This window comes from Phyllostomus hastatus, unplaced genomic scaffold (assembly GCF_019186645.2).
Source record: "Phyllostomus hastatus isolate PE091 unplaced genomic scaffold, TTU_PhHast_1.1 phas_contig_64, whole genome shotgun sequence".
In the NCBI taxonomy this organism is placed as follows: Eukaryota; Metazoa; Chordata; class Mammalia; order Chiroptera; family Phyllostomidae; genus Phyllostomus; species Phyllostomus hastatus.
The window spans coordinates 9,013,037-9,036,121 of record NW_025333928.1 but is presented as its reverse complement, the minus strand read 5'-3'; the positions used below and the strand labels follow the sequence as shown (position 1 = coordinate 9,036,121).

General features: G+C 43.1%; 1 protein-coding gene across 8 annotated transcripts in view; it reads left to right on the top strand.

Moving 5' to 3' along the window:
- The first annotated feature begins 311 nt into the window (after positions 1–311).
- Positions 312–23,085, top strand: part of ITGAL (integrin subunit alpha L) — a 47,363-nt gene continuing 24,589 nt past the window's right edge. For 7 of the 8 annotated variants that reach the window (XM_045849033.1, XM_045849031.1, XM_045849032.1 and 4 more), the window contains exons 1-10: positions 8,838–9,040; positions 10,139–10,241; positions 10,858–10,952; positions 11,069–11,136; positions 12,378–12,495; positions 12,620–12,750; positions 13,906–14,051; positions 17,835–17,967; positions 18,136–18,286; positions 22,960–23,033. In XM_045849033.1, coding sequence (XP_045704989.1) covers positions 8,986–9,040; positions 10,139–10,241; positions 10,858–10,952; positions 11,069–11,136; positions 12,378–12,495; positions 12,620–12,750; positions 13,906–14,051; positions 17,835–17,967; positions 18,136–18,286; positions 22,960–23,033 — 1,074 coding nt within the window. In that variant the 5' untranslated portion in view covers positions 8,838–8,985. Of the gene's footprint in view, positions 511–8,837; positions 9,041–10,138; positions 10,242–10,857; positions 10,953–11,068; positions 11,137–12,377; positions 12,496–12,619; positions 12,751–13,905; positions 14,052–17,834; positions 17,968–18,135; positions 18,287–22,959; positions 23,034–23,085 lie in introns of those variants that run through there. The other variant, XM_045849027.1, reaches the window with a different exon arrangement.

Below are 23,085 nucleotides of genomic sequence, written 5' to 3'. Positions count from 1 at the left end.
CCTCAGAAATTTTGTGGGAATTTTCTAGAGTTTTCCAGAACTTTAGAATGTCCTGGCCCACCTTGCCATGATGTCATAAGGGCCTCAGAATAGGGTGTTAGCCTCCAAGCCCACCCACTGTGGTCCTGATGGATTAAAGGGACATTGAGAATCTGCCCTGTTTTTGCCTGAGCTGTGACCTTTGTTGTAAGAATGAAATATAGGCATGCTGTCTCCCAGGGAGAACTGGCCCTTCTCCCTGGGGAGATTAGTACTTTTAATATTTAACAGTTCCTTCGGGGAGAACTGGCCCTTCTCCCAGAGGGACCTGTTGGTTAGTCAAATCACACAAGGTCCTTGGTGCGTAGCTACTTTTGTCTAGAACATATTTTACCATAGCCCCTGAAGTGAGACTTGGGAATCTCACTGGAAAGGAGGACGCTTTGCTCGGAACTTTTCCCAGTCGGACCCCGAATGCCATCTCTGGGATTCCCCAGTGTCTGATTTCCAGTGTTGGTGATTTCCCATCTGGTGATGTATGATCTTGACTCTTGCTTTCGCTTTGTTCTCACTTAATAAAGTGCTTAGCTATTCAACTTTGACTTGAGGTTTTCATTGTCTGTGAATTCAAACTTCCAAATTAAGTGGCCACGATCTCATGCATGCCCCTTAATGGCACAGGGCCCCACTGGGGCTTCCTCCCCTCTAGTGAATTCCTTTCCTCTCCTCTTCTCTGAGGCAGGTAGGAAGAAAGGTAAAGATCAATGTGGTGACTCAGATATTTGTGTCAGAACCATCCTGACAAAAGTGGCCTTTGTCACTGTACCCAGGAGGAAGCAGTGGGTGGGGAGCCTGGGCCAGGAGATAGCAGTTGATGGCAATGAGCAGCATTTGCACCAGCAAATCTTTTGTGTGAATCTGAAGAGAGAACTTTGCCCTTATATACAAAAAAGGGGTTCTATGGAAGTAACCTCACAGGGTAACCTGATCGTTAATTCCTAACTGAGCAAGTGATGATGGGTAGTCATGCCCCAGGTCTATACTTCTGTAGTAAAAAGCTTATTTTTACCTTAAGCAACCCCTGTCTATTGTTTCTGCGCCTTTAGGTTAACACACCATTGATATGCCCCCTTTCAGACCTCTCCTTCTGAAATACATCACCCATAAGAGAGTGTATAATCTTAACTATCTGTGTGATCTTTCTTATGGTCACTCTTTACTTTCTTTTTTTTTTAAGATTTTATTTATTTATTTTTAGAGAGAGGAAGGAAGAAAGAGAGGGAGAGAAACATGGATGTGTGAGAGATACATCAATTGGTTGCCTATTGAATGCCTCCAACTGAGGAGGCATTCGTGCCCTGACTGAGAATCGAATCTGTGACCTTTTGGTTCACAGGCCAGCACTTAATCTACTGAGTCACACAGTTAGCGCTCACACCGTAATTTCAAATGCACAAAAGAAACTGCAAACTGTTATTCTCTGGAGCATTTGAGATCCTGCTCCCCAGCATATGTAGTCAGTTTGACTCAAATAAACTCACAAATTCTCCACATGTTTGGATGTTTCTTACCCCAACACCTGATTAATGCTAGGTTTGTAGGCAGTTGGGCCTGGTGGACTGGTTGGGGTAGGAAGGCTTCAGCCTGCTTTTCCTGCTGCACTCTTCATCTGCCAGAGGCCCACAGGTCCCCAAGCATGCCCAGAGGCTCACTGCTGTCACACCCCTGATTTTCTACATTTCATTTGTTCAAGAGCCACAAGAGAGAAACAGTTCAGCGTGAGAGTATGTGTGGGCTAGGACTAGAGAGGCCTCTGGGAATGGAGGTAGCCTTCCAAGTTATCAATCACTGTTCCTCATTCAATGACCTCACGGTTTATCTCTCATGTCTACTTCTCTGTTGTTCTGCACCATTCTCCCTTTATTTATATCTCGTCAATTCTCTCTACAGTCTTGGAAGGAACCAACTGATTGCTTACCTGCCTCCAGCTTATTATTTATCTTTATATATTTATTAAGTAAATTCCTAACTCTAGAAATTTGGCCTTCTTCTTTTAACTCCTTCAACCTTTTCCTTTTGGAGATAGAGCTTATTGCTTCTGAGAGCCTAGACCTTGGAAAGCAAGAAGCTTCTGAACTATCCTCAGGAGCAAGGCAGCCCCAAACAAGCACTCACTCACTCAGTTAATATTTACTGAGTATGTGTATACCTACTCTGCTCCAGGCACTTTTTTAGGTACTGAGGATAGAGCAGTGAATAACAATAAATAATATTAATGTTCCAGGGGAGTTTGCATTTTAGTTAGGGAAGATGGGCAATAAATTGGATGAATAATTAGAAAGTATAAACAGAAGTCTCTAAGTGTTAAGGATCAAAGATCTAAAGGAGATAAAGGCAGGAGCCATAAGGCTTTCTTGAGAAAGTCCAGAGAGAGCACAGCGAGAGTAAGTACAAAGGCCCTGAGGCAGAGGTGTGCTGGAGTGATGGAAGAGAGTGGCTGGAAAGGAGTGAGCTAGAGGAGGGTGAGGTTAGAGAAATAATGAGATATTTGATAGGTTAAGGCTTTGTGGGCCACATCGAGAACTTTGGTTTGTAGTTTGAATGAAATGGAAAGCCAATGGAGGGATCTGAGTGAGAATGTGACACAGTCAGACATAGTTTCAAAGGATCCCTCTGGCTGCTGTATAGAGAATAGGCTGTAGCAGGGGCAAGGATGGAAAGAGGTAGACCAGTTAGGGGAGTGCCACAAAATCCAGGAGGCACAAGATGATGATTTTTTGGACCAGGGAATGACCAGTGATGGTGATAAAAAATGGCCGGACACAAAATCCTGTTTACTCTTTTAAGTGGAGCAATAGAAAATGCTCTCTCATTGTTTATTGATAAATCTATAGAAAAATAAGACATTATTACAATAATTTTACTTTACAAAGGACACAGGGGACTTGAGGTATCCAGACTGCTGGCTCTGTGTTAGATGCACAGATTCTGTGTGCCCCAGAACTTCCCAGTCTAGGATCGCATTTGTCATTCATCTATGAGATTATACATTTGAGTCCATTTTCATGATCTTGCATGGAACAATTCATAGTCAGTAGAGTAACCAAGCCATCTTGAAGAGAGCTGGTATCTGTTGGGTTCAGTCTATCCATGGCTACCTTTTCCCTGGGCATTGATTTTGGGTCAGTCAGCCATCACTTGACCAGCAGGATCAGTTTCACATTGTTCACTTGATGAAGCCAAGATGACATCATGTAGAAAGCACCTACTGAAACTGCTTTCCTTAGAAGAGGCTGCCAGTATGGCCAGTGCTTCAAGTTTCATATGCTCCTCTATGGATACTTGGTCTATTTGAACACTGATGAGAAGTTTTGTAATTTAGAGCACGGGGTATGGAGAGGCAATGAGCCTCTTGAAAGCCACGCCAATGAGCTTGGACTTGATTTTGTGTATGCAAAAGGGGAATCATGAGAGATTGTAAAGACTAAGAGAGAGATGCTCAGATTTCTCAAGGTGAATTTGGTAGTACCTGGAAGATAGAACCTTCTCTAGGGGTGGCCACCTGAGGAAAGGAAATTGGAGTAGCAATAATGGTTCTATTGAGACCTGATGGAATTGCAAACGAAAGGAATAGAAATGAGAGACAGTTTGGAGGCCTAGGGCCCTCAGAAAACTGACAGTCAGAGATATGACGAAGTCAGCCTTGACTAAGAAGTGTGTGTGAGTGTAAGGCACATCCTGCCTCAGGACATCCACCCTGCCTCTGGGGCTGAGAGTTCTGCAGCCCAAGTCTTCAGGGGAATTTCCTGCTGTCTGGGCATTGAGCCCCTGACTAATTTCCAGAATCCTTGGGGTTTACTTGTAGTTTGTAGCTTCCTCAGCTTTATAGTCCTCAACCAGAGCAAGAAAAAAGTATTCTTTTCTTCTTAAACAGAACATGATAAATATGTAAATGAATATATTTTGCCTGCTGAAACATACACATAACCTGTATCCAAGCAGTAGACACTTTGAGATTATTTCCTGAATTCCTTTTATCCCAGGTGTTGCTATGATACACTTAGAGCTTCTATAAACTTTTTTCCTTTTTTTAAATATATTTTATTGATTATGCTATTACAATTGTCCCATTTCCCCCCTTCACGCCCCTCTACCTGTACACCCTCTCCCACCCATTCCCTCCCTTTAGTTCATGTCCATGTGTCATAAGTTCTTTAGCTTTTACATTTCTCACACAATTCTTACCCTCCCCCTGTCTATTTCCTACCTACAATCTATGCTACTTATTCTCTGCACCTTTTCCCCCTCTCTCCTCCTCCCACTCCCCTGTTGCTAACCCTCCATGTGATCTCCATTTCTGTGGTTCTGTTCCTGTTCTAGTTGTTTGCTTAGTTTCTTTTGGTTTTGCTTTAGGTGTGGTTGTTAATAATTGTGAGTTTGCTGTCCTTTTACTATACATGTTTTTTTTTAATCTTCTTTTTCTTAGGTAAGTCCCTTTAACATTTCATAAAAATAAGGGCTTGGTGATGATGAACTCCTTTAACTTGACCTTGTCTGAGAAGCACTTTATCTGCCCTTCCATTCTAAATGAAAGCTTTGCTGGATAGCAATCTTTGCTGGTAATCTGGGATATAGGTCCTTGTCTTTCATGACTTGGAATACTTCTTTCCAGCCCTTTCTTGCCTGTAAGGTCTCTTTTGAGAAATCAGCTGACAGCCTGATGGGAACTCCTTTGTGGGTTACTGTCCCCTTATCTCTTGCTGCTTCTAGGGTTCTCTCCTTCATTTTTACCTTGGCTAATGGAATTACAATGTGCCTCGGTGTGTTTCTTCTTGGGTCCAACTTCTTTGGGACTCTCTGAGCTTCCTGGACTTCCTGGAAGTCTATTTCCTTTGCCAGAATGGGGAAGTTTTCCTTTATTATTTGTTCAAATACATTTTCAAACTGTTGTTCTACCTCTTCCCCTTCTGGTACCCCTATAATTCAGATGTTGGAACGTTTAAAGTTGTCCTGGAGGTTCCTGAGCTTCTCCTTGTTTTGTTTTGGTTTTTTTTTTTTTAATTCTTATTTCTCCATTCTTTTCTGGTTGGATGTTTCTTTCTTCTTTCTGGTCCACTCTACTGTTTTGAGTCCCAGTTTCATTCCCATCACTATTGGTTCCCTGTGCATTTTCCTTCATTTCTTTTATGGTAACCTGCATTTGTTCATGTAATTTGCAACCAAAATCAACCAATTCTGTGAGCTTCCTGATCACCAGTGTTTTGAACTGTGCATCTGATAGGTTAGGTATCTCTTGGTTGCTTAAAATGATGAGTTCTGGGGCACTGATTTGTTCTGTTTGAGGCATGTCTCTCTCTCTCTCTGTCTCTTTTTCTTTGGTCTGGTCACTGCTGTTATGGTGAGGGGTGGAGCCTTAGGTGTTCCCCAGGGCTGGGCACCCCAGTCGCCAGATTGTGACGTTGAATGTGAGGGCGGGGTTGAGAGGGAACAATGGCAGTAGCTCTGTTCTCCGTGGGACCTCAGTCCCTTCCCTGGGATCCTGGGCTGTGTGCTCTGCCCTGCTCCACAATCGCTGCCCCACTGGGTCTGCCAGATGCCGCCTGTGTACTCAGGGTCCACCCGCTGCGATCCTGTGCGCCCCAGATGCCTTACACGCTCCTGGTTGCCTTATGCACCCAATTCTCCCTGTTCTCCGCACAGCGACCCAACCCGCGCCCGGCTGCTGGTCTCCGCCCCTCTTACCAGTCTGGATGAACGGGTCTATTTCAACTTCTTGGCTGTCCGACTTCCATTCAAATAATTTTTCTATCAGTTCTGGGTGTTATTCTGCCTCTAAATTGTTGTTGTTCCAATCTTGCTTATGTGTGGAGGTATGGTGTGTCCACCTATGCCTCCATCTTGCTGGAAGTCCAGCTTCTATAAACTTAAGCGATAATTCAAGCATCCAAATTTTGAAGATGGCCTAAAGGAAAACTGTCACACTGGAGGTGGCTAATTTGACTGTTAATTCCGAGTTAGATGTTCTTTGGTGAGATAATTTTTCCAAACAGGTCAAACCTTTATGGTCAACTAGAACGAACAATTTTTTGTCATAAAGAATGTGTGGCTCTAAATTGTTAACAATGGTTATTTTTGAGATTTAGGAGCAGGAGTGTTGGGAACCGCCCTGCCTGGTTTCAGAAGCTGTAACCCCCGCCAAGACTAAGGCTAGGTGAGCGATCTTGGGACCGTAAGCCACCAAGGAGGCAAAAGCTTATCTCTCTGGCAGGAGCACTGCTTCTGCTCCTTTTACTTCATCCGTAACTGTCCCCCAATGCTTGGTCGGTTAGCCAATGACGGGTAAGATTCCCCAAGGGGGGAACGACTTAAGACAGGCACGATCATGTGAGAGGCCCCCAAGGAAGGACTTTGGGGGTACAGCAAAAGGGGGTGATGGACCCTCACCCCTCAGCTTTGACAAAGCCTGAGTGCTCATTCTGTCTGCAAGAAGTCTCCTAATTCCTTGACTGCCTTACTTCCCCCGCCTGACTTAAGCCTGAAACAATGACAGAGGGTGGTGCAGCCCTGTGCTGGAAAGGGTGGGTTCCCCGGGCAATCAGACCTAAGAAAGAAGATGTAAAATCCTGTGGGACCTGCTTTGTTTAGAATGCTCTCAATTAAATGACAAGGGTCCAAGCAAGAAGAAAGTTTGTTCCTCAAAGTTTTATAGCTCTTTAGCTATCTGACCCTGACTCAAAATAGGCCCTCGGAGTTCTTTGTTAACTATTGTTTGATCCTTACTGCCTAACAATGATTAATGAGCTTTACCTGTATTCTTGTGCAAACGAACCCAATAAAAGCCCATTGAGGAAAAGGCTCTTGGCACTTCTCCTTTGAGAGATTGGCCACCTTTCCTCCCCAAGCAGATCACATCTTGGTAGACTTTTTCTCATCTGTCTAGGCTGGGGTGGGAGGGGCCTGTGGGTGGAGCCCCCCCACACGGGAGGTGGTTGTTAAAGAGAGTCATCATCCTTTACTTTAAATACTTCTGTAACTTTTGAATTTTAACATGTATATGTTTAAAATTTCAGAACAAAACAAAGAATTTGGTTAGATGTACATTGGAACTGCTGCACAGAGAATCAAAGGAGTTGCTCTGAACTATCTGATTTTAATTGAATTTGAAAAAGACCATCTGACTTGATCTAATTACTAGGTGCCAACCTAGCAGATTGAAGCTGCCTAGCAGTAGATTAGAAATAATCTACCTGCAAAAGCCTTCCCTGGGGCAGTGACCTTTTGGGTTGAGCTGGCTTTCCTTACAACACAGGGAAAATCTCAACGCCCTTTTCACTTTCCCATAAACAAATGCAGTTCCTCTATTCTGTTGTGTTTTTAATATTTTTGTTTTTCCAAAATTACCCATTTTACATCCTCATTGTAAAAACATTTTTTCAGACAATAAAGAAATGTATAAACCTTATTCTGTTTCAAGTTTGGTTGTGTCTTTTCAGATTTGTTTTACACTCATACATACATATACACATAGTTTCAACTCCCACTTTTAATTTTTTGAGATATAATTCACATACCATAATATTACAATTTTAAAGTATACAATTTGTGGTTTTTGATACATTCATAAAGTTGTACAACAATCATCACTATCTAATTCCAGGACATTTTATTGCCCCCAAAAGAAACCATATACCCACTAGCAGTCACTTCTTCCATACTTCCCCCGTCCCCACCACCACTAATCCACTTTCTGTCTCTATAGATTTGCCTATTCTGAACATTTCATTTAAATGGAATCATACAACATGTGACATTTTGTGCCTGACTTCTTTAACTTAGTATATTTACAAAGTCTATCCACATTGTAGCATGTACCAGTATTTTATTCCTTGTCATGACCAAGTAATATTCCACTGTATGCACACAAACCACATTTTGTTTATCTATTTATCAGTTGATGGACATTGCATTGTTTCCAGTATTCCTGATATGAATAATGCTGCTATGAGAATTTGCATATAAGTTTCTGTATAAACAACATATGTCTTCAATTATTTTGGGTCTATACCTAGGAGTTACTGGATCATATGGTAACTCTATGTTTACCATTTCTCTTTTTGGAGAAACCATCAAAATGTTTTCACAGTGGCTGCATCATTTTATATCCCCACTGGCAAAGCACAAGGGTTCCAATTTCTCCACATTCTTTCTCACACTTTTTATTTTTCTTTCTTTTTCATTCTAGCCATCCTCATGAGCATGAAGTGGTATCTTCTTTTGGTTTTGATTTCTATTTTTCTAATGACTAATGATGTTGAGCATCTTTCCATGTGCTTGGTGGCCATTTGCATATCATCTTTGGACAAATGTCTATTCAAACTTTTTGCCCACTTAAAAAATTGAGTTGTCTTTTTATTGTTGAATTACAAGAACTCTTTATATATTCAAGGTACCCATATCAGAACATATTAGGTCCCATATCAGAATATATAATATGCAAATATTTTCCCTCATTCTGTGAGTATTATTATTTTATTTTTAGAATTAAAATGAATTTCTAAATATGCTGTTCTGTAACCTGCTCTTTTTCTTTCACAGTGTGTTGTGGGCATCTTTTAATGTTAAGACAAAGCTATCCCATTATGGTTGTACCACAATTTATTTGATCTGTCCTCCCCTGAGCTGTAAAGAGTCTGAAGTTCATAAGTGGATGAAGACGAAGCTACAGCAGTTCTTGTCTGCCCCTGGATGATGTGAAAAATGCAAGCATGCACAGGAAATGTCTCTAACCTGCTTACACTTCCTCTCTGAACCCTGTGGTTTCACAACCCCTATCACCCCCTCCTTCTCCACCACCCAGTGTCATCAGCCTGGTGCCTCTGAGAATGTTCCACTGCAAGAGGCCTTGGAGCATAATCATTTTCCTCTTTCACCCTGTCTAGGTTGCCAGCAAATCCCAAGGGTCCTCTGAGACTGAGTCTGGGTCAGAATCTGACACCTGCTTGAAGGATGAACTCCTGCATCATCGTAATGAGGCTGCTGCTGTCCGGGCCTTATCTCTTTGGTAAGCAAAGGAGGAGAGGAGGGGAAGCAACATGTGTCTGTGATCAGGGAACCGCAAGGCTTTATGGACCAAGAACAAAGGAGGAGCTGCTGTAAGGGTGGAATTGTCCATATGTAATGTGGAGCCCAGGAATCCTAGGGAGAGAGGGGGACAAAGAAAGAAAGAAAGTCAGAGTCCAAAGCATAGGCAAGGTATGGAGACAAAGACACAGAAGGGAGACAAAGATGGCAATAGTGAAAGGTGGGGGAGTGAACCCCTAAAAAGGCAGATGGTAATGGGTGCCTAGAGCTGGGCTGGGGTCTGGTTCCACCGATGGCACCTCCCTGTGCCATCTTAGGCAAGTCCTTTCCCCTTTCTGGGCCTCAATCTCTTAATCTGAACAAATGGTGGGGCCTCATCTCTGACACCCTAGGATGCTGTGTAATAAGCCTGATGTCTGGAAGGAGATCAGGGTCTGAAAGGACAGTTTGGGGCTTACAGATGATGCCTAGGCTGCCTGAGATGGGGGAATCTGAGATGTAATGGTTAAGGAAGACACTGGACCCTGGTGGAGTGGGGAGTATGGGAGCATTAGAGGAATGAGGAGGCAGCTTCACAGGGATCAGAGGATCTTGAAACCATTAGTCTGTGGGAGAAAGCCTGGGGCTAATTATTTGAGTTCTCTGGGTGCCTGTGCCCCAGGACCAAGGGAGAAATGAGTGTGTGGGGAGATGCACCCCACCTTGAAGCATCCCCATCTCCTCAGAGAGGCCCTTCAGCCTGCTCCTTTCTCAGGAGCCTCTGCCTTCTCATCCTTCCTCCTTTGTTGAGAGGCTAAACGGGAAGTGTGTCCTTCCCAGGCCCTGGGACTGCCAGAGCTCTGGGTCGTAGGGAGTCACTGCTTCCATATTTCCCTGACCCAAGGCCCTCAAGGGGAAGTCCAGGGAGACCGGTTGCAGCTGTGCCTTGGGTGTGGGCTGCCTGGTTAGGAGGGAGCTTGGTTCCTGGAGGTTGGCCTGCCCCTTTGGGGCAAGTGGGTAGCAGACAATCTGCACACTGGACATGGAGTTGGGGGGATCCCTGGCAGAAAATGGCTAAAGTGCCCCTTGTCTCCCCCAGCCCTGGTCTCCAGCTACAACCTGGACGTGCGGCGTGTGCAAAATCTGTCTTTCCCACACGCCGGGAGGCACTTTGGGTACCGTGTCCTGCAGGTTGGAAACCGGTGAGCTGATGCCCCAGGTCCTCCCTGTCCCACAGAGCCCCAGAAGAGGTGCCCCCATGCCAGCTCTGGGGTTGGCCAGTGAAACCAGCAGATCACAAGGAGTCCGTGGTGGGATTTCTCAGAAATAGGAGCAAGCCCATCAGATAGTAGGATGAGGGCTATTCACAGTTAAAATGCCACATATGTGAAATAGAAAGGGAAACACCACAACCCCTAAAACACTTGGTAATACTTCCTAGGTTCCTGAGTCCCTCCCTAGCTAGACAATGAATTCCTTCCTGCTCCCCCCACCCCCAGCCTAGCACATAGTAACTATGCCATAAATTACTCTTGAATCGATGACTGATTGAATAGTTATAACATTCTGGCATATTCTCTGGGCCTCAGTTTTTCTAGACTTTAGATGGAAAAAATTCTTAACTTTCTAGAATTCTAACATATTGGATGATTTACCGGGAATTCAATAGGGAAGAAATTGGCAGGGACCTGAAAGAGAATGGTCCCTGAGCTGTATTGCTTTGAGATCCCTGGTAGAGGATTGGAAACCCCTTATTAGGTAGGAGTAGGTAGGTAAAGACCTGGGTAACTCCCTCTCACAAGTGAGATTTCTCATCAGGGTTGTTGTGGGAGCTCCAGGTGAGGGGAACAGCACAGGAAACCTCTATCAGTGCCAGCCTGACACTGGAAACTGCCTGCCAGTGAACTTGAGTGGTGAGTAACTGGCGAGGGAGCTGGGAGGAGTTGTGTCTCAGGGAAATTGAGGTTGGCCCCACCACACTGGGCTTGCCTAAATCCCTCCAGACCAATCAATCTTGCTGTGTCTACAGGTTCCAACTATACCTCTAAGTACTTGGGAATGACCTTGGTGACAGACCCCACATATGGAAGCCTTTTGGTAAGAGTTTTGTGTAGTGTGGTATCAGAGTCTATGAAGTTCAATGCTGGTAAACAGATTGAAAAGACAAGAGGAAAAAATGAATTAAAGACCCTGCAGAAGATTAAAGGTATCAGAAAGATTCAGATTCAATTAGTGTTTACTGAGAACAAATTATGAGCTAGCTATTTTCAAGACCTGACTTACCTAAGTTTTCTTCCAAATATTATACATCTATTAACAGTTGATAGTCAAGATAATTTTTGGTGGTACACAAACCTAATATTTTGATTGTTATATATTTATGTAATAGATTAGTGGAAAAATACACAAGCACATCAAATTCATGATTTCTTAAATTCTATTGCTTAGGGCAAGACTAAAGTTTTTTTTAAAGTAAATTTAAAGTAAATACAATTTTAAGTAAACAATAGGATGAATGATACCATAAGGCAGAAATTGTGAAGTGGTACACAAATGCCTAAAGTTTGGAAAACATTGCTTTATTTCTTAACCCTCAAGGCAGGTGAGTTAAGAATTAGTGCACACATTTTATGCATGAGAAAACAGGGCCAAAGGGGAGAGACTTGGCCAAGGTTACATGGTTTTAAAGAGGCAGAGCCAGGATTTGAATCAAATTCCCATTTGATTCCAAGTCTATTACTCTTTACAAGTCATCCTGGCAGCATGTGACAGCTACGTGAGAAATAGAAGACTGAGTGAAATATGGATTGTGTTTAATTAGAGCTTGTTTACTTAGCTGCTGCTATATGCCATACACTGTGCTAGGTTATGGCAGGGGAAGAGGAGTGAGATACAAAGATGATTGTGACATGAGCCCTGAATTTCAAGAAATTATAGTCCGGCAGGAAAGATAAGTCACAAATGAAAGGCACATCATTGTATATTCTGGGGATAGTGAATAATTTGATTTAGTTAAACACAGAATGTGTGATTGGAATGACAGAGGGTGGGCCTGGAAATGCAGGCTAGTGCCCAGCTGTAAACAACATGAATGCCAAACTAAGGATTTTAGATTTTATCCTCTAGGTGGTGATCATCCACTGGTGCAGAACATTGGTAGTAGGGACAGAGATTTGATATGAGAGACCTGGAGGCAGAAGTACTTTGGCTCAATAACCAGTTGGATGTAAGGCGTGACGTCAGGAGATGATAACCCTGAAGGATTTTGTTCTTGACTGATGATACCCAAAAAACATAGCAAGAGGAAGCTGCGACCATTTTATTTTTGTTTCCTTCAGGCTTGTGACCCTGGGCTGTCTCGGACATGTGACCAGAATATCTATCTAAGTGGCCTGTGTTACCTCTTCCACCAGGATATGAAGGGTCCTGTGCTGCAAGGTCGTCCTGGTTACCAGGGTAAGGAACTGGGGATCCAGTGGGTAAAAATACCTCCAAGTGGCTGCCCGTACATGGGACCCAGTGCAAGCAGGCCAGCCATCAGAAACACTTTACCAAGTCCCTTTGTGTCTGGCTTCTGTAGAATGCCTAAAGGGCAACGTAGACCTGGTATTTCTGTTTGACGGCTCAATGAGCTTGCACCAATACGAATTTCAGAAAATTGTGGACTTCATGAAGGATGTGATGAAGAAACTCAGCAACTCTTCCTACCAGGTAAATATAACAGTTAAGATTCCTGGTTGTAGGCAATAGATGTCTACCCAAACCAGCTTAAGGCATAAAAGGAAAATTTAGTAACAGGTGTCTCCAGAAGCTAAGGGCATGCCTATAAATTGGACCCCTGGAAGGGACAAGAACCAAGAAGTAGAAAGCTTCTGAAATTTTCTCTAGTTCTCATTTCTGTTTCTTTTTGGCTTTTGCTTCCCTCTTCTCTTTCTTTCTGTAGAATGACTCCCTCGGCTTCTTTCGATCACGTGGGCCTGTGGAAAGCTCTTAAGCTCATGTTTTCAAGTTTCAGGTTTCTTTTTTTCTCTTAATCTTTGTTTCAACTAACCCCTCCCACTGCAAATCCCAAATTCTTAGAGAAAAAGTTATTACTGGCCATTATTACTGGCCTCGCCTCAGTCAGGTGGCTGTCTTTGGCCAAGCCAACTGTATCCTATTTAGCAGGGTCACTCGCAGAATTATGGCTACTGGGAACCCTTCTTACTGGTGAGGCAGACAGACCCAGAGAAACTGAGCCCAGCGACAGTACTATACAAAGGGTCAGAGGTTTACTTAATTTTATTTTTGTGTTTGTTTATTTTCCAAAGAATGATTTGAGCCCTGGCCAATGTGGCTCAGTTGGTAGGAGCATTGTCACATAGACTGAAAGTTTGCAGGTTCAGTTCCTGGTCAGGGCACATACGCAGGTTGTGGGTTTGATCCCCAGCTGGGGCATGTATGAGAAGGCAACCGATTGATGTTTCTTTTTCATATTGATGTTTCTCTCTCACTCCCTCCCTCTTTCTCTGAAAGCAATGGAAAAAAAAAATCCTTGGGTGAGGATTAAAAAAAAGAAGAAGAAGAGTGATTTGAGGCCAGGGATGTGGAGTAGGGTTGCCCAGGTCCCGGATAAAAAATAGTGATTGGAAGCCCTTTCCGGGTAGCTCAGTAGGTTAGAGCATGTTCCCAGATGACCAAGGTTGTGGGTTTGATCTCTGGTCAGGGCACATATATGAAGAACAAATGAATGCATAGATAAATGGAACAACAAATTGATCTCTCTCTCTCTAAAATCAATAAATAAAAATTTTAAAAAGAAGGAACGATTGGAGCAGACAAGTGAGAAGGGATATATACTGTTTCATTTCTTCTTTATTCTTACAGTTTGCTGCTGTTCAGTTTTCCACAACCTATAAAACAGAATTTAATTTCTTGGATTACGCGAAGCTGAAGGACCCTGACCTTCTGCTGGCCAACGTGAAACACATGCGCCTGTTGACCAACACCTTTGGTGCCATAAACTATGTAGCGTGAGTTCCCTTTTGCACTATGTCGCATGAGTTCCCTTTTGCAGGAGAGAGCCCGTCCATCAGTTGTTCTGTGTGCACTAGCTTCTTTAAGTTGATATGTAGAGCTCAACAGGTGGGCCAGGAGGGGGAAGGTTATTGTAAGAATTCAGCCTGGCTGGGGCTCAGCAGATTGAGCTCAGGCCTGCCTGCAAACCAAAGGGTCACCAGTTTGATTCCCAGTCAGGGCACATGCCTGGGTTGCGGGCCAGGTCCCCAGTAGGGGACACTCAAGAGGCAACCATACATTAATGTTTCTCTTCCTCTCTTTCTCCCTCCCTTCCCCTCTCTCTGAAAATAAATAAACAAATAATCTTTTTAAAAAAAGAATTCAAGTGGAGCAAACTTTAGTCCAGGTTCTGGACTGTAAGGAACAGAAATTGACTTTATACTGACTAAATAAATCCCAAAGGGATATTGCAGGGATAGCTCATCAGCCTCTGGGACAGGGAGTATTGCCAGCCTCACAATGGACTAGAACCAGGACTTGCAAAGTGACTGTGAACCATGGAAGCCTCAGTAGAATTGCCTTGTAGACGGGGCCCAGCTTGGAAGTCAGTGTATGAACAAATAGTCAAAATTATCCTTGAAGAATTCCTTGAATTGTTCATAAAATTCAATATATTCAAGTCCCACACTGAAAATGAGCATATCTTAATTTCCTAAATTTGCTACATAAATTTATTCCCCCAAAGTTGGATCAGATTAACATGTTTAAATTGAGACCTAAGTGAACATAGCTGGATTATGTTGAAGGGCCATACTGTATATTTTTAAGATACCTATTTTTAAGCATTACACTAGCCATGGAAACTGCTACAGTACAGGAATTTGAAGAATAAGAGAATTATAGCTCCTATGCCATGTACCCCCTGGGTATACTGTCAAGTTGATGAAATAGCCAGAAAGATCTCCTGTACTATTGCACTTATTTCTCTCACTTTCATTTCTTTGCCAAGCATGTATAGTTGAATTTGCATAAGTTAAACATGCATGTGGTATATATCTCAAAGCTCTGCATGTGTGTTTCCAGATCTTTCCTTCTGGGGCTCCCTCAACCCGTCATGTTCACTTCATTCTTTTCTCTCTGTGGACAGCTTTGGTGGGTACACAGTTAAGCCATGTTCCCTGAAAAAATGGCAGCCTCAGTTCCTCTACCTGAATTCCAGCCTCCAGTTGAGAAAATGATTGGCTAAGCCTGGGTTAGGTGTCCACGGGTCCACCCAGCTATGGCCTCGGTCTGCTTTATGGTGTAGAGTCACACAGCACAAACATGAATTCTAGGGCCTCTCCATGGGAAAGGGGCAGTTCTTAGAGAAAAGGTCACCACAGGATGGGAAGACACCCTGAAAGGTGTCAAATGTGGGAGCAAAAGAGAGCAATCGTGGGAATGTATTTCATAAATACTTCTTGACCATCTGGCTGTGTGCCAGGCAGTGTTCCAGATTAGGAGTTGGCAAATTTTTTCTGTAAAGGGCCAGAGAGTATATATTTTAGGTTTTTCTGGCCACATACAGTGTTGGCTACATATTATTCTTTGTTTTTGTAACCCTTTAAAGACAAAAATATTTTTAAAAATTTTAGTTCATGGACGGCATAAAAACAAGCTGTTAGCTGCTTTGGCTGGCAGGTGGTTGTTTGCCACGTTCCAGGTGCTGGGACTATAGCAGCAAATAAAACAAAGAAAAATCTCTGCCCTCTTGGGAATTAATATTCTAGTAAGTGAGAGAAATACAATAAACAAGATAAATAAGTAAGTTAGAAAATACAGGAGGAGATATAAGTTTGATTAAATAATAAAACAATATTCAATAGAAAGGTCAGGGAAAGCTACATTTGAACAAAGACTTGTTAGAGGTGAGGAAGTGAGCCATGTGGAAACCTGGAGGAAGAACATTCTAGGCAGAGGACATAGCAAAGGCCCTGAGATTCTAAGTAAGATGAGAAGTTGTCAGAGGTTTGGAGCAGAGGAGTGATGATCTGCTTTGTTTTTAAAGGATCCCTCTGGCTGCAGGGTAGATATTAGACTGTGGAGGTACCAGGGATGGAAGCGAGGGGGCCAGTTAGGAGGCTATTGAAAAATGCAGATGAAATGATTTAAAATGGGGTGGAAATCCATGAACAGGAATTATAATAGGCCATGTCTGTGTGGATGGAGGTTAGAGAAATGTTTTGCTGGCCCTGGACAGGTAGCTTAGTTGGTTAGAGCATCACCCCTATGGCAAGGTTGCAGGTTCAATCACTGGTCAGGGCACATACAAGAATCAACTAATGGATGCATAAATGAGTCAAACAACACATCGATGTTTCTATCTATATCTCTCTCTCTCTCTCTCTCCCTCTAAAATCAATTTTTTAAAAAAATCTATGAAAGCCCTGGTTGATGTGGCTCTCACCCTGGTTGTGTGTCCTTTCATAAACTGAAAAGTTGCAGGTTCAATTCCTGGTCAGGGCACCTGCCTAGGTTGTGGGTTCAGTCCCCTGTCAGGTGTGTGTGAAAGGCAACCAATCGATCTCTCTCACATTGATGTTTCTTTCCTTTTCTCTCTTCCCCCCGCCCTCTACAATCAATACACATGTCCTTGGGTGAGAATATTAATTAATTAATTAATTAATTAATTAATTAATTAATTAAAATGCTAAAAAATAAAATAAAGTAAAAATAAAAGTAAGTGGTTTTCAAAACAAATCTATAGGAAAAAAAGAAAGAAAGAAAAGTTTTGCATCCAAGAGAACTAGAGGTCTTGACAGCAGGTGTTTCTGCCTCTGCCCACCAGAGCTCCTCTGTCTTTGGCAGCTTCCAAGTAACTCTTCAGCCCTCCTCTCTCTATCTCTCCTCCACCTGCCACTGTAGCCTCTCCATATGAGTTTCAGCTTCTACTACTAAGGCAGGTCATGTCACAGGCAAGGGCTGTGAATTGGCTGCTCTTGGATCAACTGTCCATCTCTGGTTAGCTGTGAGGTGGGGAGAGAAGGATCAGATGGTTCAAATGTAACTGTTGTCCCAGCAAAAGCTGTGGGCAACCTATCTTGCATCATAAGGAGGCTGTGGACAGGGCAGGAATTGGGAGAATTGGCCTGTCCAGTATTCAGTCCTCCCTTCCTTTTATTATTTTACATGCACTGAGCACCTACTCTGGGTCAGCAGCCAGGGATACAGCAGCAAATCAAACATGGTCCTTTCCTTGAGGAACTCATGTCATGTGAGTTTGATGGGAAACCAACACAGAAATTAGCTATTTCACATCCCTAGGAAACTTGCTGTAACAGAGATCTACAGGCAGCCTGGGATGGTAGGGGTGGCAGAGAAGGTACTATATGAGCTTTCTCTGGACAAGTGACTTTCCAGTTTTCTTTGGCCATTTGGAACCCATTTTTCTCTATTGAAATCTCATCTAAATCACCAGCATATGTGATTGAAGTGATAGTTGCCATGTAATTGAAATGGAGGGTAGGAAGCCCAGTTTCCCCTTACAAAATCTCCCCCTTACCACCCATAGACTCTGGGACAACTTGCTGACTACTCAGAATTCAGTTAAGACACTGGTTTAGAAGGAGAGGTGTGGCAGCAAGGGCAAGAAAGAAGGTTCAGTAGAAAACTTGAAAGTCTGGGAATAGCTACTGAGGAATGCAAGAAAGGCTTTTGCATAATCAGCAGGGAAATGACTTAGGGAAAGGGGGAAGTAGTGGAGGAGACTTCATATGATTTGGGGGGGAGTCTCTCATATTCCCTCTTCCTGGATGCAGGACCAAGGTATTCCAGCAGGACCTTGGGGCCCGGCCAGATGCCACCAGAGTGCTTATCATCATCACTGATGGGGAAGCTACTGACAGTGGCAACATTGACGTGGCCAAAGACATCATCCGCTACATCATTGGGGTATGGGCCGCTGGCCCCAGGCCTCTGGCTTCTTCCTACACCTCATCTTCCCTCTCCTATTCCTGAACCCTGTCCCCTTTCTCCTTGGGGCCATGGTCTTGTGAAAATAGTAGAAAATTGGTCCGAGATTCTGGGAATGTCAGCACTTCACTCTTCTCTCCCTCACAGATCGGAAAATATTTTGAGACCAAGAAAAGTCAGGAGACACTCCACAAATTTGCCTCAACACCCACTAAAGACTTTGTAAAGATTCTGGACACATTTGAGAAGCTTAAAGATCTATTCACTGAGCTGCAAAAGAAGATCTATGTCATTGAGGGTGAGTGGTAGACCTTGGAGAGAGAGTTCAGGAGATCGTATACAGAAACTCATCTTGGGATATTAGGTTAGAGACACATTGAATAATAGTCAGAAGCACTTACTCAGTATCTGACAGTGAGCTAAGAGCTCTCCTAAAAAAAACACCTTGAGTAGGAATTGAGGAGACAGCAAGTCAGGAGCAACCTCTATTCCCTCTGAAATTCTATCTTCTTGAAATTTAGCTTGGTCCAGGGTGGGGCCCAAAACTGACCTTTGTTTTGCTCGTGTCAGCTGAGCCCTGTAGAAGGACTCGGCTCTCTCATTTTCACTTTTCTTAGGACTCAAATTACTTAAGATGGGCAAGCGGGCTGGGGCTAATTGCAAGTATTCCATAGGCCCTCTTCCTTGGTCCACTATAAGAGAAGATTTTGATTGGCATTACCAGATGGAGGACTGGCTATGGGAAGGTATTTCCCCAGGAAGCCTAGTCTGCAGGAAGATACATGGTTCCCATGGGGAATGCCCTTTTGCTAGGACACAGCCTTGGTGTTCAGTTCAGCACTTTGGTGACTTCTGGCCCAGCCCCCATACCTTGCTGAAATATCTTGGTCCTGTGTCCAGGAAGGGGGAATGTGAGAATTCAAGAAGTAATGTGGTGTATATAGTAGAACCAGGCAGACCTGCTCAAGAATCCACTCTTGTGCAGTGTGACCCCAGCCCAGTGCCCCCAGTGTAACAGGACAATGAGCATCATTGTTCTCTGTTAAATGGTGATAGTAATACCAATCTCACAGAATTGTAAGGTTTAACTGTTGTATTAATTTCCTAAGTATGCTATAACAAAGTACAAAAAAACAGTGGTTAAAGCAGCAGAAATTTATTATCTCTTAGTTCTAGAGACTAGATATGAAAATCAAGGGGTCAGCAGGGCCATGCTCTTTCTGACAGTTCTGGAAGAGAAATTCTTCCTTGCCTTTTCTAGCTTCTGGTATTTGCTAGTAGCAATCCTTGGCAAACCTTGACTTGTACTGAATTGCTCCAGTCACATGGCTGTCTTCTTTCTGCATGTCCTCATGTTATCTTCTCTCTGTACATATCTATCTCTATGTCCAGATTTCCCATTTTATAAGGACATCAGTCATATTGGATTGGGGCCCACCCTAATGACCCAATTTTAACTTTATTGCCTCTTAAAGATCATATTTCCAAATGAGGTCATATTCTGAAGTACAAGGGATTAGGACTTCAACATGCTTTTAAAATATATTTTATTGATTATGCTATTACGGTTGTCCCAAATTTTCCTCCTTTGCCCCTCTGCCTGGTACCCCCTTCCCTCCAGCAACCCCACAACTTGGTTCATGTCCATGGGTCGTGCGCATATACTTTTTGGCTTCTCCATTTCCTACAGTATTCTTAACATCCCCCTGTCTATTTTGTACCTACTAATTATGCTTCTTATTCCATGTACCTGTTCCCCTACTCTCACCCTTCCCCCTCCCAGGTGATAACCCTCCTAACAATCTTCATATTTATGATTCTGTTCCTGTTCTGGTTGTTTGCTTAGTTTGTTTTTTTAGATTCAGTTGTTGATAGCTGTGAATTTTTTACCCTTGTAATGTTCACAGTTTTGATCATCTTTTTTTTAAATAAGCCCCTTTAACATTTCATGTAATAATGAATTGGCAATGATGAACTCCTTTAATTTTACCTTGTCTGGGAGGCATTTTATCTGCCCTTCCATTCTGAATGATAGCTTTGTTGGATAGAGCAATGGAGGTTGTAGGTCCTTGATTTTCAACACTTTGAATACTTCTTGCCTACAAAGTTTCTTTTGACAAATCAGCTGACATTCTACAAAGGAACTCCTTTGTAGGTAACTTTCTGCTTTTCTCTTGCTGCTTTTAATATTCTCTCTTTAACTTTTGGCATTTTGATTATGATGTCTTGGTGTGGTCCTCTTTGGGTCCAATTTGTTTGGGATTCTCTGTGCTTCCTGGACTTGTATGTCTATTTCTTTTGCCAAATTAAGGAAGTTTTCTTTCATTATTTTTTCAAATAATTTTTCAATTTCTTGCTCTTCCTCTTCTCCTTCTGGCATCCCTATGATTCAGATGTTGGTACGTTTGGAGATGTCCCAGAGGCTTCTTATACTATACTTATTTTTTTAAATTCTTTTTTTCTCTTTACTATTCTGGTTGAATGCTTATTTCTTCCTTATGTTCCAAATCCTTGATTTGAATAGTAGCATCCTCCCCTTCACTGAGGGTTCCCTGTGGAGTTTTCTTTATTTCACTTAATGTAACCTTCATTTCTTCCTTTATATTGTTGCCATCCATACTCAGTGAGTTCTTTGAGCATCCTGATCACCGGTGTTTTGAACTCTGCATCTGATAGGTTGGTTATCTCTGTTTCATTTAGGGGTTTTTTTCTGGGGTTTTGTTCTGTTCTTTCATTTGGGCCATATTTCTTTGTCTCCTCAATTTGGCAGTCTCTCTGTTTTGTTTCTGTGCATGAGGTAGAACTGTTTTGACTCCCTATCTTAGTAGTTTGGTCTATTGTAGAAAATGCACCTGTAGCCCTGGCTGGTATGGCTCAGTGGACTGAGTGTCAGCCTGTGAATCAAAGGGTTGCCAGTTTGATTCCTGGTCAGGGCACATGCTTTGAATGTGGGCCAGGCCCCCAGTAGGGGCCCTATAAGAGGCAACCACACATTGATGTGTCTCTCCTTCTGTTTCTCCCTCCCTTCTCCTCTTGCTAAAGATAAATAAATAAAATATTTTCTTTAAAAAAAAAAAGAAAGAAAAGGCACCTGTAAATTGTGTGGGGCAGAACCTTAGGTAATCACCAGGGCAAGGCAACCCGCTTCGTTGCTTTGCAGCTCTGTATGGGGGCAGGGCTTGGAGAGGGGACAGTGCCACTGCCTGGCTTCTGGAGGTTTGTCCAGCACTCACCCCATTTCCAGTCACTTTACCCACTTCCCATATGTGATTGGTTCCCCTTCCAGCTGTTGCTCTGGTTGCTCTAGTGCTGAATCCCACAGTGGGTGAGTTTGTGTTCATTCTAAGTCTGTGTGGGCCCTTTAAGCCAAGTCTCCTGAAAATCCAGCAGTCTCTTCACTTCCCAATCCCCCACTGGCTTTTACAGCCAGAAGTTATGGGGATTTATCTTCCTGGCACTGGACCCTGGCCTGTGCCTGGGGCTGCAATCACTCACTCCCAAGGTATCCCTTCTAATTTTTATCCACCATATGTGAATGTGGCTTTATCTGTTTTGCCACCACCATCACCTCTGCTCTGCACCTGCACCTGCGTGCTTCTCAGCCAGTCTCCATGACTCCACCCTTCTTACCCATCTGGATGAATGTGGCTTCTCTAAATCCTTGGTTGTCAGACTTCCATACAGCTCAATTTGCTGATGATTCTGTTATTTGTTTTGAGATCTAGTTGTAATTCTTTCCATGGTTGTGCAAGGAAGCAAAGAGTGTCTGCCTACTCCTCCATCTTGACTGGAAGTCTCAACATACCTTTTTTAGAAAACACAATTCATCCCCTAACAACTACTTAGCAAATTGCTTGGTGCCTTGTAGGCACTCACTAAATTGTAGCTCTTTTTATCTGTAGCCTTTATCTTCTCTCCTAATCTGCCCTTACTCATTCTTTAGATCTTAGGTTAGATGTTACTTCCTCTGGCAAGTTCTCACTGGTCCCCAAGCCTGGATTAGGGGTTCCTTTCCATGTACTTCTGTAAAAGAAAAAGGAAAAGAAAATGAAAATGAGATAGTCTTAACTGGATGAAGCCACTTTAGAGAGACTTTTCAAGGAAGATGCCTTTTTTAGTTGAGGTAACATTCACTCTGACATGACTTTTAACTAAGACATGAAAGATGAGAATCAAGCAGCCATGTGAAGAATGTGGGCAAAGGGCATTTCAGTCAGAGAGAAGAGCAGGTGCTATGGCCCAGAGATGGGGGAGGCATACTGGAGGAATAGAAGGAAAGGTCAGTGATGGGAGTATGGTGAGTAAGGGAGAAGAAAGGTTGGAGAGATAGGCAGGGACATTGAAGGCCCTAACAGGACTTTGAATTTTTGTCTAAAGAGTAATGAGAACTAATAAAGTATTTTTAAGAAGGTGATAGATTGGTCTGATATACCTTTTTTAAAAAGTTTACTCTGGCTTGCTCCATAGAAAAAAGGCATGAAAAGACAAAGAATGGAGTCAGAGACCAAATCAGTAAATTACCACATTAGTCAGGGAAGAGATGAGATTGGCTTGGACTACCGTGATAGCAATGCAGACTATTCAAATGTGTTTAGATGGTAGAACCACTATGATTTAATGATATGTTGGAGATCAAACAGGGGGAGGGGAAGAATTAAGGATTATTCCTGGGTTTTTAGCATGACTCACCAGGTGGGTCGGGGTGGCATCCACTGAAGTGAGGAAGTCTGAGTAGGAACAGAAATCAAGTGCTGCATCTTCGACATGCTGATTAGAGTAACTAGATACCCATCTGGGTTCATGGACTGTCACTGAGGCTCCAAGCATAATCCACTTCCCAGTCTGTCTGACTCTAAAGTTCATGCTCTTTCTATCTTGCAAATGCCGTGCTTCTTTCTCTGTCCTTTCCTGAATATCACTGTTTTTACTGCTTCTTGGGTCCCAGCCCATTCTCCTCTCCTTTTGTCTTAGGCACAAGCAAACATGACCTGACATCCTTCGACATGGAGCTGTCTTCCAGTGGGATCAGCGCTGACCTCCACAAGGTGGGTGGCAGGCCTGAAGCTATGGGCCAAGTGTTCTTGGGGGAATGTAGCT